The following is a 14,281-nucleotide window of genomic DNA, read 5'->3' on the forward strand; positions in this document are numbered from 1 at the left end:
GCCCTCCGTTCCCTGACCGCAAGGAACGGCGAGGCCCTCCGTGGGGCTCTGCGGGACACAAAACGCGCGGTCGTACGCGCCTATGCACGGGCGTGTGCGCAGGCACCGGCCCGCTGCCGGCGGAGCGCGGGCAGCGCCCGCAGGACCCCGCGCCGCCCGCCCCCGGAACCTCGGCGCGGGCGGAACCTCGGCGCGCAGGCGGGTGGGGCGCGCGCCGCGGCGGGGCCGTTTGGGCGTCGGACCGCCGTGCCACGTCTGAGGAGCGGGGCCGGAGGCCAGGCCGGGCCGCTCGCCGCCGGGGAGCACCGCCGGGTCCGCCGCCGCCATGGTAAGCCCGGGGCGGGGGGCGGGCCAGTTCAGGCCCAGGCTCAGGCCCAGGCCCAGGTCCTTGGGGCGGCCGCTGGAGGAGCTCCGGGCCGCCTTGCCCCTCCCCGCGGCGCCCGTCGGAGCAGGAGGGAGAGGTGGCGGGGGCAGCACGGCGGAGAACCGGCGGTGTCGCCGGTGCTCGGCCCGAGCGCAGCCGGGTTCGGCTTCCCGGTCCGGGGAGCCCGCGCCGCACCTGGGCACGGCACCAAGGCGAAACGCGCCCGGCTGCTGCTTAATGGCAGCCCCGGCCAGCGCCGGCTCCTCCGGTGCCCTGGGGGGGCCGCGCCGGCCGGAGGCGGCCTGGGAGCTCCGGGGTCCCGTGCCCGCCCGAGGCTGGCGTGCTGCGCGGTCTGCGCGGGGCAGGCTCTTCGCCTTCGGCCGCGCGTAGCCGTTTCAGTCGCCAGGCTCTGAGATGCGGTGTACTTGTCCTTGTTTCTCCTCCTCCCCCCGCAGGTCTCGGTAATTAACACGGTGGACACCTCCCACGAGGACATGATAGTAAGTGTGCGGGGGCTGCTCATCTGCAGGGGAAGCGCCGCTCGGCTCCCTTAGCGCTGCGCCTGCCAGCTTTAACAGAACTACTTTATGGCACTTTCTCACCAGGGGCGAAGAGTACGATGCATGTGAGATATGAGGTGGAGAGTACTGTCTGAAAGTCCGATAGCGCTGTTTTATACTGTGCGGACAGGAAAGCGTAGCTACTGGGGGAAGGAGAAATTATTTAAAACTTTAATTTGCATGCCTAGGCTTGTTTCTGCCCGTTTCTATGAAACAATATGTATGCGTACGCTAAATGTACAGAACTTCAGCAGATGAAACTGATTTTCCTTTATGCGGATGTTTCCGGGAGCAGGTGTGTAAGTACGGGTAGGAGGAAACATTTCAAAGTAATTTGTAGAAGCATGGAGCCCAGTTAAATAATGATGTTTCAAACATAAGAGAGGTCAGTATTCTTACATCCACTTTACATATTAAACAGAAATACATAACTGGTCAAGGTTTTACAGTCAGTGGCACTAATTTCCTGTCCTCTCCTGAAAATGCTGTGCTTGGAATTCCTTGATTACTTCTGCATAACGTTTGTGTAGTTAGTGAAAACAGCAACTGGGGCAGTCATGACTTACGTGGCTTGTCTGGATTGTTTAAAAACTACCCTTTTTAACCTGTCCTGCTGGGTCTTGGTCATCTGTTTGCAACTCTTACAGCTACTTTTAAAATGTTATAAGATTTGTTAACAATGTGCAACTCACGGGTGCTGACAGCAGCTTTTCCATCGCCTTGCAGCACGATGCTCAGATGGATTACTATGGCACTCGGTTAGCAACCTGTTCTTCAGACAGATCCGTGAAAATCTTTGACGTTCGGAATGGAGGGCAAATCCTCATTGCAGACCTGAGAGGGTAAAGTGTCATAAACAGAAGATTTTAATCTGTCGAAATCTTTAATATTTTGTCATTTTGCCTCCTGGTGACATAAGATGCGTGGTAAAACCCTCCAAGGCAGTAACTGCTGTGGCTGGTTGTTGCTAAACAACCCCACAGAGCTGTGAGGGGGGACAGAGAGCTGGTTAGAAATAACACTGGGACTTTTTAATTCATTAAATACTTGACACATAATTTTCAAGAAATAAACTCACAATCTTAATTGCTAATATAAGGATAAACGTTTGGAATTGTTTTCGATGCCAATGGCTTTGTCTGACAGTCCTGTATGCTGTTTTTCATCTTGGCATCATCACATTCTTCCAATTACTGCATTAATCACTTACAGAACACCAATTTACAATAACGATGGCTGTGAAACAGCCACAACTGGAATGGGTTCCTCTCAGCTTTTTCAAATATCATTGTTTCTTACAGGCACGAAGGTCCCGTGTGGCAGGTTGCCTGGGCTCATCCTATGTATGGAAACATCTTGGCTTCCTGTTCCTATGACAGGAAGGTTATTATCTGGAAGGAGGAAAATGGCACTTGGGAAAAGACATACGAGTACACAGGGCATGATTCCTCAGGTACGTGGGGTCTGGAGCTGAGAAGTGAGACTGGGGATGTGAGAGGGTTCAGAAAGGTTGGAATAAATCTGTCGGTGTTAAGGAAGAAAGCCTCTGTCAAACGGGGATAAATTAATGGAGAGACAGTAAGTTTGTTCAGCATAAACAGAACATTTAGGTAATGTCATACTACTGGACAACCTCCTGTCCCGATTCATACCATGTTTGCGTAGGAGCTGTTTTACGAATACATGAGCTTTCAAATAAACAAGATGGTAGGGTACTGAATTCTTGAGGAAAATATTGTGTGTATCCACTACAGGTAGAAAGGAAAAAGGTGGATTTTAGCATGCTGCATTTTGTTTTACAATGGGAACTGTTTTGTTCAGATGATTGGTCCTCCTACGTGCAGATCTGAGAAGTCTCCAGCTTTGTTTTGTTGCTAATCTAGACTTTAAATACTATGCCTGCCATTCAGCTTTGGTTCTACAGTCAGCAATACTCTTCGCTGTTGCAAGGGATAGTCAGTTTTTAATCTCTCATTAAGAGTGCTCTTTTGGTGTTCTTGTTCTAAAAGGGTGCCAAAAATAAAGGCAGTTTTCTGTCATGCAGTAAACAATGTTAATTGACTGGCTTTGCCGAAGACTCTTACTCTTAGCTTTCAAAGCTGCTCACTTCTAGTGACTATTCCACTAATATTAGTCAGTGATTTGGTTAGCCAGTTTTAGATAGTCACTGTGTTGTAATCCAGTCTGTCTCTCCCTTCACAGTGAATTCTGTCTGCTGGGCACCACATGACTATGGATTGATCCTGGCCTGCGGGAGCTCTGATGGGGCCATCTCGTTATTGAGCTACACGGGTGACGGGCAGTGGGAAGTCAAAAAGATCAGCAATGCACATACGGTAAGTCTGTTCCTTTGGAGCAGTACAGGGTTCTTGGAGCTACAGGTAAGCACCGAGTTGATGCCTCAAGGAACGTGCAGACTAGATAAATACTGAAATACAATGAAATTATGTGAAACATTTTCCAGAATAAAGAATAACTTGTTTTAAATTAATCCAGAGTGGGAAGGTATACTTTGTAGTCACTAAAATGAAGCAGAAAACAAGACATGTGAAGGTTACTAAACAGCACTGATAACACTTGTTTCATAAGCATTATTGTTGAACACAGTGCTGGAAGTTACCTGGTAGGAAATGGCTTTGGTACTAAGAAACAACAACTAAGTGAATAAACTGAAGCTGGAATAAACTGAATAAACTGAAGCAGTGAATAAACTGAAGCTGGAAAAACTGCAGGACTCATGTTTTAACCAAAATAGTGGAAATTTTTGCTTAAGCAGAACTTGATAAGCTAATGGCAGTGGCTCTCTAAAAGGAAATTGGGCTCCAGACCCACAGGTTCCTTCTGCTGTTGCATTCCTACTTCTTAGCAACTGCGTATGTCATGTGTCTTTTCAGTTTATATCTCTGTCTCCACTGTTTACATATCCAAGATGATATTTGCACATAAACAGTTACTTAGCTACGTAAGGCTTTCTGAATAATTGCCTTATTGAGACTAGACTGTATCTGGATTTCTTACTCGTCCTATATCCATCCAGCATTGTGAAAGACTCCTATTTTCCCAAGATGGGCTTATTCCTCCCACCCCCCCAACAGAGAGTATGCTAGGTGTCCTTTGCCCCCTCAGCAGCTTTTATTCATTTATTTAAAGTAAGCAACTTTTAATAATGATATTTTTTCATTAAATAGATTGGCTGTAATGCAGTTAGCTGGGCTCCTGCTGTTGTACCAGGAAGCCTTATAGAACAACCATCTGGTCAAAAACCAAACTACATCAAAAGATTTGCATCTGGTGGCTGTGACAACCTTGTCAAGATCTGGAAGTAAGTGTTCTGTTGTCAGACTTAAGAACTTATAAAACTTGATATCCTTTATAGTCTTTAAATGTCCCTGTTAGTATCTCAAGTCATATTTTCGGCACCTCTGTGCTTTCATCTTTGAATTACTGTTTTAGAGAAGTGTTTTAAAAATGGAAACGACTTAGTGATGTACAATTTCTCACGTGGTTATAGCAATTTATGTCAGCCTTGCTTATTCTGATCTTCAAAAGTGGCTTTCTAATTGTCTTTGATTACCTCTGTCACTTGGACAACAGCAGATTTCTGTACAGTAACTGAAGATCAAATACTCTTTGCCTATGCTGCTTTCTGTCCCCTAGAAGGGATTTTGTCAGTTTAAGCCATGGAGCTTTTTGGAGAAGAGTGGGGAACACCTGTGCTTTGTATTATCTGGATAAACCAGGAGTCTGAAAGCTACAAAACCAAAGCCTTTCAGAACAGGAGATGAGAAATACGACTGGCTGCTGCTGCCATCCTTCTGACTGTATAAATGTGTTTTCAGGGAAGAAGATGGTCAGTGGAAGGAAGAGCAGAAGCTGGAGGCTCATAGTGACTGGGTTCGAGATGTAGCCTGGGCTCCATCCATAGGTTTGCCAACAAGTACCATTGCTAGCTGCTCACAGGTGAGGCTTCTGTTGGAGTCACAGAGGCAGGCTTTCAGTGCCCTCGCTTCCATTTACTAGAGAAAAGGGGAAGGACGTAAAGGAATAGTAAGGATAGAACTGCTGTAACAGGTCCACTTGGCAATCCTTTGCTATATCTGGGTCTGTGCATAAGAGCCTTTGATTTCTGTTCCTCCCAAACTTAAAAGCCCAGTGGAAGCATTTCTGGAACAAAGGTTTGTGCGTGTGTGGCTCTGTACCAAAAACTATCTTGTATTTTGAAAATCATGAGCAGGATGGTCTCACTATGAGGAAGACCTTCAAACTAAAGTTGTATTTTAATGTGTCTGGATCAAATTCACTGAACTTCGAGCTAAAAATACTGTTTTCTAATAACTGGCATTCTTAATCAGCGCTGATGTTCTCAACCTTCATATTGACTGTAGTGTTCTTGCTTCTAATAATTCTGTAAATGCTTTTTTTAATAGCAAGAAGATGACTCAGCCTGGAGAAGAGAAGGCTGTGGGGAAACCTTATAGCAGCCTTCCAGTACTTAGAGGAGGCCTATAGGAAAGACAGGGACAGACTTGTTAGCAAGGCCTGTTGTGACAGGACAAGGAGCAATGGTTTTAAACTAAAGGAGGGCAGATTTAGACTGGATTTAAGAAAGAAATTTTTTACAATGAGGGTGGTGAAGCACTGGAACAGGTTGCCCAGAGAGGTAGTGGAGGCCCTATCCCTGGGAATATTCAACGTCAGGTTGGACAGGGCTGTGAGCAACCTGATCTAGCTAAAGATGTCCCTGCTCTTGCAGGGCAGTTGGACTAGATGACCTGTAAAGGTCCCTTCCAATCCAAAGCATTCTATGATTCTGTGACTCGGTAAGCTGCTAACTTGCTGTCATGTGACTGGAAAGCAAAATCTCATTCTGGGGAAAAATTCAGCTGACATATCTGTATTTTGGGAGCTCTTCTCTGGTGTTTCCAATTCACCTTTTGCATATAGTTTTTCTCATCAGAAAGCTGTACTCCTATCTTGCTTTTAGCTATAGTAAGAAAACAGATCCTTTGCTGCGTTGAGCAAAAATGCATGTAAACACATGTAGGGTTCATATTGGAGCTGTGATTTGGAAGTGTAGCCATAAGTGGAATCAAGGTTGTCTTTTCTGTGTTATAACTAGTGGTCCAACCACCTCTCTCTGCTCGATTCTGTAGGATGGCAGAGTGTTTATCTGGACATGTGATGATGCCTCTGGAAATTCATGGTCACCAAAGCTGCTGCACAAGTTCAATGATGTTGTCTGGCATGTGAGTTGGTCCATTACTGCAAATATTCTTGCAGTGTCTGGAGGTGACAATAAAGTGAGTACTGCTGCCTTGGCTTTTATTCCTGCATGCCATATTTTCAGAAGAGCTGAGATGGGACAGGCTATTGTCACTTTTCTTTAAGTTAAGACTGTTGTAGATTCTCTTTTGCTGCAATGGTGAATTTTTTTCTTTCAACTTAATCAGAAGGGGAGGAAGACCCTAACCTTTAGTAAACTACTTACACTGCATTCTTAGTCCTTACTGGAGATTAGAAATGCAGGTTTAAGTTTATTTTGTAGGGTACTAACAGCAGAATTCACATACTCTCCCTTTACCACTGGATGATTATTCAGTATACAGCAACAAATAACTTGATACCTAGAACAATGCTCCAACACTTGGCTTCTGTAACTGTAGACTGTCACCAAACTAGTGACATGATGGTTGCAAGGAACTGGGAAACTGAGAACATATTAAGGCTGAAACTTCTTCCTGATCTGTTTTTGAGGTCACGCTATGGAAGGAATCAGTAGACGGACTGTGGGCATGTATCAGCGATGTCAACAAGGGCCAAGGAGGAGTGTCTGCCGTTACAGAGGGGCAGCAGAATGAGCAGTGATGCACGAGTGAATGTTCCAGCTGCAACAAGTGATCACTGTACCTGATTTGCAATGTTTCTTGAACCAGATGAGAACTGATTTTATCTAAACTGGACATGAACATGGGAAACAACAATTATCCAATTTTATGAGCACTCTATAACTGTTACTGGGAGGCTATACTATGTTGATAATCAGCCTTAATTGACATTCCCTTAAATTCAAGGTAAAGAGCATAGCAAAGTACTGTGCCTTATACTACTCCTTGATGCTGTAGAAATTTTACCCTGCTTTTCTGGTTTAGGGATCAAATTTAATTGGATATGCTGTGGTCAGACTTCAAGCACTTGAGTAGGAACAGGAGGAAGCTATCATAGTGGTGAGGTGTGAACTCCTTTGTGCAAGGGGACAAATACTCTGTCCCTTCAAAGGCCAGAACTTTGTTTCAAGTGAGGGGAAGGGCTGGTAGAGTTTTCAGCATTAGATGACAGCATGCTAGCTAGCCCTTCTGGTAGTAGTGAAGCGGTGCTTAGATCTTCCTGAAAATAATGTGCTTGGATATGTGAAAATCTCTGTGCTTTCCTGAAGATGAAAAGGAGTAGTGGAATGCATATGTCTTTTGCTTTGCAATAATCTCAAACTTGGCTATTTAACCAATATCAATAAATTAAACCATAATTTGAAGATTTTTTTTTTTAGCCACACTTCTGTACTGTACCTCAGGTTCTTTTTGTTGAGATACCAACAGAATAAAGTCCTATTGGTTAAAGCCTGGTGTGCTGTATTTAATCTTTTCACAGGGGCCTTGTCAATGTTATCTACAGTCTACCTTCAGTCAAGCCACAGTCATGTTGTCCTCCCATCCATGGTATTAGCTTTGCAATAGCTGGGAAGGTATTAGTCTACTAGAGACTAACACTATATATAGTGTAAGAAAGAACAATTTTTTTGCTTTCAGTTAGACTTATGTGCCATTGCATTTTTAGGCTTATTAGGCTCGAACAAACCACACTTCAGTATGCCTTCAGCTAAAAGCTGAAGCATTCTTCCCCTCCAAGAGGGAAAGTACTTAAAGGTCACATGGTCCCTTTATTCTTCAGTTGCACTGAAGCAACGCAAGTGAACAATTCTTAACCTTCCTCCTTCTCCAAGGTAGTGGTTCCTAGGCACAGTCTTTGTTTTGGCATAGTCAAGATAATATACCCCCTTTTCTAGAAACACAAACCTCATTTTATGATAGTCATCTATACTAGCCAAATAATATCCTAGTTCCTCTCAGAAACACATACATTAATTACCTTTCTGTATACCAACAGAAGTATGCAACACTCCTGTTCTTGTTTAAATTGCACTGTAGCCTTACCCAAAAAAAAATTCATCTAGAAGTCAGCATTACATTCAAACAGTTCAATTTCAAATTACACAGCAAAGCACTACATTCTTTCAAGCTGTTTTCCATTTCCAAGATCATAATCATAATTGCTAAGCTGAACAGGCAGCCTTTCATTCCCAGTACCACACTCATTTGTTCTCCGATACAGAGTACCTGGTCATCTAAGAGGGTTTTGGGTTGGCTTTAACTGCTGTGGAAACTATACAAACTTGAAATCAAGCACATCACATTACCTCCCATAAAAGGGCTCAAAAATGAATCCTCATTCTTAGTTAGCTTTTAACACACTTAATTCTAAGGAGAAAGAGCATTAACTCCTTAAGCACACAGGAAAAGTTTTTGCCTGTGGAGGTGTTAGCTTCCACAATTCACCCTATTAAAAGTTGTATTTTATGAGTTTTAATACTTAAGAATTCAAACCTACTTAGCAGCAAGGCCCAGTTCAGCCTGTTATCCCTTCATACTTAAGATTAAATGTATTAAAATTTTTTCAAGTAAAATATCCCCAACAATTACAACTGATAAAAGATTATTTAAGAGTTACACAGTTTATTCATTGCAAGTATAAGCATTAGGTGAAAATTTTTCAGTTGCTCTTGAAAATAAGCTTCATGTTTTTGGATCTCTAATCCCCTCCCTCTCATACCTGGGGTCAGGGTTGGTGAAAAGAAATAGAGAAAAAGAATACGCTCAACATAAGTTTCACACTGAAGAACTTACTTAAAATTGCTACTCAGTCTGATGAACACCAACATGGTCTCTCCTGTGTCCACAGTGCACAATCATTCTCTTTCACTATCTAGCCTGAGAAGAAGAAAAGTTTGTGTCTTGTGATGACTGAAAGGAATTTCCACATAAGAAAAAGTTCTATCATTCAATCTGCATTGTTAAGTTTATGAAGTTTCTGGCACATCTCCTAGTACTACACTGGTAACTAGGCTGTCTTTAATAGAAAATTTGGTCACTTGAAACTCAGAAAACAAAAACCACAAGAGTTACCACACTGTTTTGTACAAACAGCCTATGCAAATTCATATCCTACGCTTCTATTTTCCTCACTACTTTGGAGTCCTGACAGGCCTTAGTAAAGCAGAAGATGCTGATCCAAAGACCAAGGTCCTGGAAGCTACAGGGGACACAGATCCAAAGACCAAGGTCCTGGAAGCTACAGGGGACACATCTCCCTATCGTGTTGGGAATCCAGAAATAGCTTGATTCTGGGGCCAGCCCAGAACAAAACAATGGTGTGCTACAAAAATGCAACCTTCTGCTTCCTTATTGTTTCTGATAGGATCCAGAAGCTCTGCCTGCTTTCTTTGTGCTATTGGGTATTTTCATTAACAAGCCCTGAGATAAAAACCAAGATGAAGATTAACTCTATCAGAGTTTCTTAACCTAGCTTTGTTGCTAGAGGGGTTTTTGACCCATCACCTCCATTTGTTTTCAGCTCCCTTATCACAGTTACTAGCTTCCTCAGTTTTACCAATTCAGCTGACACCAGACACATTTAAGAAGTAATTTTCTTTTAATATTTAGATCATTTCACAAATCTGATTTACAGCATGACTGCACAATATTTGAAATAATCAACCAGAAAGTCACAACATAAGACATGGAAAGAGAAAAGCTCTTAAATCATGTTTGCAGAAGAAAACAAAATGGAACTGCGTCCCCAAATAAAACTAGTTTTCCAACTCCCCAGATGTGCTAAAGATAGAGTCTTATTTGACCAGAGCACAGTTAAGATGGTTATAAATGTTACATTTTCTCCAACAGCAAATATGATTTAACTAAATTCCTCCTCATCTTCCCATCTTTGCACATTTCCTATGCTTACCTCAATCCTACTACAGGCAGTTTCTGGGGCTGCAGTGTAAAATGGATCCTACAAATTAGCTGTGTCATTCAAGTTAAACAGAAGTTGCAAATTTGTCATCCTTCATCATATATTCCTTCTTTTCTCCTACTCTTTCTCAAGTTGAAAAAAAATAATTCCCGATTTCTCTTCATGGGATTTTTCTAGACCCTCAGCCATTGCTACTAATCTTCACTGAAGTTTTAAAAAATTGTTAATATTCCATTTTTAGAGTAACGGAAGCCAACTTTCCTAGGTATCGTTTTCAGTTTCAGTCTTCAGCAAAAGACAACAAAATCTGATAAAACAGAACCTGTGAGAGAATACATAAGAGAGTGAACGCACTTAAAGGCAAAAATGAGAAACATAGCTGTCACCGCAGGTCAGAAATAAAGCACAACTTGTCCATTTCTGTTACACCAACTCAGATAATGAAAAGGGTTTGGGGCTTTTCCTTTTTGAAAAATACATGTTACAGCTATTAATTTTTAAAAGGAACAATGTTAATGCCACAGAAAAAAAGGAAACTCTCACTTCATTCCCTACACAATTTCATTATACATAAAAATAAGTGCAGCAACCGATCTATGCACTGTTTTCCCTTTTTTGTTGATTTTGTTATCTTACAAGCAGGCCAAGTTTCCAAGGAATTTAAATACATATCAGATTGCATTTCCAGGAATATTGTAGCACAGAACAAATATTCCACTCTATATATAAAGTGCTCCAGAAAGCAGCTGTTTGGTGAAGCCACAAAACTAACCAGGTAAAGTTTCACAGCATTTTCAGCTTTTGTCGGTTTTCCTGTGTAATTCCTCTCCACTAATCTGTCTGTTCCAGTTCCTATATCTTAGTTATGGAAGAAAACACTGTAAGCAATAATATATTTTGGACAGGATATTTCTACCTTTAGCATATAAAAATTATGTTTGCTTTATATATCTTTAGAAATAATTTCAAGTCATTCAAGTCAGGAGAAAGGTTTTCACTGGATCTGGATTCAATTAAATACAGAGATTGTAAAATATGTTTAATTTTTCAATCTATGCTTTCAGGTTTGACACCCTGCCTCACAAAGATAATCATGTTTCTCAGAGGTACTCTGCTGGGAATTATTCTTTACAGCATCCTCTGGACAGAAACTACTCTGGCTGGCTCTAGTTTTTTAAGCCCTGAATATAAAAAAACACAGGTAAAAAATTTCAGAAAAATACTTTCTCAAGATTGTCCTCATCTGTAAGTCCTTAAAACCAATATTCTTTACAGCATCCAGAGAAGCTTTTCAAAGATGTATTTTCTGGAAGAGGAAGGAGTTATTCCAGAGAACTTCTGTAACAAATCGTTAGCATTGTATTCATGCTATGAGAATATGTATCTAATCTCATTCCCTAAGAATTAATCTGAAAAAAAAAGAACAATTTAAGAGAAAGCATTCATTTAAATAATTTATTGGCATTTCTTTGGAAGTTAACCGTAAGGTGCTTGTTCTTTAAAGAACCCTTAAACCAAATTCCTATTAAAGTGCATGCAGCAATGGTAGTACAATTATTATAGACCTACATATCATACATACATAAGTGTGCAATGCCTTCAGCTAATTTACTGCATCTGTGTTAATTATGGGTTCTAACTTCCCCACTACAGACTAGTTTGATTATGGAAAGAATATATAGATGTTAGTTTGCTTGTTTTCTAGCAACAAAAGGATAAAAACACCCCCACAGCACAATTACATCGTCGAGGCACAGAAGGCTTTTGGGATACTGATGAAGCAGGGCCAGAAGATGACAGTAACAGTATTGAAATTAAGGTTTGTATTTTTTCTTCTTGCTCACATACAAGTTTAAGGGGTGGGGTTGGGTAATACAATTTCTGTCACAGGAGGCAGTACAAATCAAAACGACAATCATTTTTAACTTGAAAGGCAAGTAGGATAGGGCACATGACAACTGCCAGCATTGATGGTATGAAATGATTTAAAATTAGCAGCAGTAATTCAGATCACAATCTCCTGTTTAGGATTCACTTACATTTCAGAACTAACATATAATAATGTGAGTTTCTTGTAAAGTTTTCTTTCCTCCAGTTTATTGTGCAGTTTGGTCTGCAGTAGCTATACAGCCTGTTTCTAAGATTTTGATTACATGTCTCAGCACTAATAATCGAACACATGGAATAACTTTTTATACCTCTTGCTGAGCATCATTCCCATGAATAAAATTAACTTGCAGTGTCCTTGTCCAGAACTTGTCTGTTAAAGTCTGTTTTTTAATCTTTTTATAGTTTAATGTTCCCTTTGAAATTGGTGTCAAAATAACAGAAGAAGAGTATCAAGAATATGGACAAGCACTGGAGAAGATGCTAGGGGACATGCTTGAAGAGAATGCTAAAGGTACTGCCAACCAAGTCATAAAAGCAGAGCTTTAAAAAAACCAAACAAACCAACCACACCAAACCAAAACCAAAAACCAAGAACACCAACACCATAAACCAAACAACTTTTGTCATCTAATTTGTCACGTAAGACATTCAGAGCAGCATTTCAGAAGTGATTGGCACTAAGTTACCACTCAGAGAACCACTAAAGTATCTGATGTTCAGAAACTGCTAGTTGAACTTTGAAGAATCACATTAAAGTATATTAGGCAGAAGGGGAAAGCTTCCTTTCCTTACACTACCAATCTTTTTTTTTCCCCTTGCCCTCAAATTCCTTCACAATTTTCATGGTGAAAAGTATTAAACACATTATTGTAACTAAGATAGCTCTAGCAAATTCACTGATAACTAAAGTTCTAATGACCAACTTCCACCACATGCTGTCTGGTTTTTACCTTTACAGCCTGTCATACTTATTTGCACTCACCCATGTTAAGCTGATCTTTATGAATCTTCTGTTTCAATGTTTATGTCAGTCTTGGTATCTGCGTTACACATTCCAATGACAAATCACCATGCTTCTGTTTTCACCCTGCTTTTCAGGCTCCCAAGACTTCCCCCAAGCTCCTCTCTCTGTTTTCCTCTGAATTCCTTCTGAAGGGCTACTTCTATGGCCTTTACATAAATAAGAGTGTCTTATGCATATGTGCCTTTATCGAATGTAACTATGTGAAAGCCACCTTATCTTCTGCTTTGGTTGAGCACTTGTAGAACTTTTAGACAGATTATCAAAACAGGATTTTCAGAAAAATATTAAGACTATAAAAATTATCAAAATAATCTTTATCTTTTGTCTTTTTAGAAACTCAGATGAAAAACTGAGGCAAGATGAAGGACAAAGACAGCACTAGATGGCCTGATTTGTTTTAAATTATACTTTAAAAAGAAATTATTACTGATTTCACCACTCTAAAGAAGAAAGAAGTATGTGAACCTAAGCAGTTTGCCCTGACAGACATCGGAACAGATTATCTTTTAAGGAAGAATACAAGACAGAGCCAAAAATAAAGGGCAAGGTTAATCACAGGCTGACATGTATGCTTATTCTTATTTTATCTCTTTTCCTTAGTAAATACAGTAATTATTCTAAATGATGTGTTTGAAGGCTATACGAATTCTTTCTAAAACTGGTGGAAACCTCTGCTTACACTTCTTTACACATCTATAATAGAGAATAAAGCTTATGCTGAAACTGCAATTACTTGTGGGGTTGGGGTTTGTTTGTTTGTTTGTTTAAGAATAGATCAAACTAGATAGTTCATGTAATAAACTACACAAACTAGATGGACAAGGACTCAACTTTCAATTGCCAAATTAGCTTAATTGCCAAGGGATTTGTTAATATGGATCTTACAAAGGAAACCATCTCATCTCTCTTCCAGTTTAAAAAAAAAAAAAAAAAATCACATTTCCAGTTAGCTTGCTTGGATTCAGAACCATATCCATACTGGTACATACATCAGAGGTACAAGGTAATTTTTCATGCCTTCAAATGCATAAGCCAGCATGCTCCAATGTAGTAGATGTTCTTTTCTGTACTTCAGCCTCGATGGACATCTGATAATCCATTAACATTTTCTAGAATTTCCTCCTGAAAACATTCAATAAAGTACTCTTTAACAGGCTAATGCGATAGATGTAAATACAACTGCAATTTTTATTAGACATGTTCTCTTTTCCTGTCACAGAATTAATCACCTAAATTAAGCGATCCCTTTGATGCCATTAGCACTGTCTTGTGCTATACTCCACCAGAAAGCAAATGAGAATTAGAAGTGAAGGGGAAGGCAGATTAAAAAGGAGTAAACAATTCTAGACTAAAACAAGA

The 14,281-nt window shown here is 40.8% G+C and overlaps 2 protein-coding genes across 2 annotated transcripts; both read left to right on the forward strand.

Annotated features, from left to right (window-relative positions):
* Positions 1-187: 187 nt before the first annotated feature.
* On the forward strand, positions 188-7,538 carry SEC13 (SEC13 homolog, nuclear pore and COPII coat complex component). Its single transcript, XM_072876128.1, has 9 exons — positions 188-328; positions 820-864; positions 1,651-1,766; positions 2,226-2,377; positions 3,127-3,260; positions 4,113-4,246; positions 4,764-4,884; positions 6,078-6,224; positions 6,679-7,538. The coding sequence occupies exons 1-9, from the start codon at positions 326-328 to the stop codon at positions 6,787-6,789; spliced, it is 963 nt and encodes a 320-aa protein (XP_072732229.1). The 5' UTR covers positions 188-325; the 3' UTR covers positions 6,790-7,538.
* Positions 7,539-11,101: 3,563 nt separating this feature from the next.
* GHRL (ghrelin and obestatin prepropeptide) lies at positions 11,102-12,477 on the forward strand. Its single transcript, XM_072875883.1, has 3 exons — positions 11,102-11,209; positions 11,714-11,827; positions 12,301-12,477. Exons 1-3 carry the CDS (start codon positions 11,102-11,104, stop codon positions 12,442-12,444), a joined length of 366 nt encoding a protein of 121 aa, XP_072731984.1. The 3' UTR covers positions 12,445-12,477.
* The last annotated feature ends 1,804 nt before the right edge of the window (positions 12,478-14,281 follow it).

Source organism: Ciconia boyciana, chromosome 11 (assembly GCF_034638445.1).
Source record: "Ciconia boyciana chromosome 11, ASM3463844v1, whole genome shotgun sequence".
Lineage (NCBI taxonomy): Eukaryota > Metazoa > Chordata > Aves > Ciconiiformes > Ciconiidae > Ciconia > Ciconia boyciana.

Excerpts from the sequence above, each read along its gene's own strand:
- GHRL (XM_072875883.1), top strand. The coding sequence starts at position 11,102 with ATGTTTCTCAGAGGTACTCTGCTGGGAATTATTCTTTACAGCATCCTC. Across the intron at positions 11,210-11,713 it reads CTGAATATAAAAAAACACAG|CAACAAAAGGATAAAAACAC; the intron begins GTAAAAAATTTC and ends CTTGTTTTCTAG. Across the intron at positions 11,828-12,300 it reads GTAACAGTATTGAAATTAAG|TTTAATGTTCCCTTTGAAAT; the intron begins GTTTGTATTTTT and ends ATCTTTTTATAG.
- SEC13 (XM_072876128.1), top strand. Across the intron at positions 2,378-3,126 it reads CACAGGGCATGATTCCTCAG|TGAATTCTGTCTGCTGGGCA; the intron begins GTACGTGGGGTC and ends CTCCCTTCACAG. Across the intron at positions 6,225-6,678 it reads TGTCTGGAGGTGACAATAAA|GTCACGCTATGGAAGGAATC; the intron begins GTGAGTACTGCT and ends TCTGTTTTTGAG.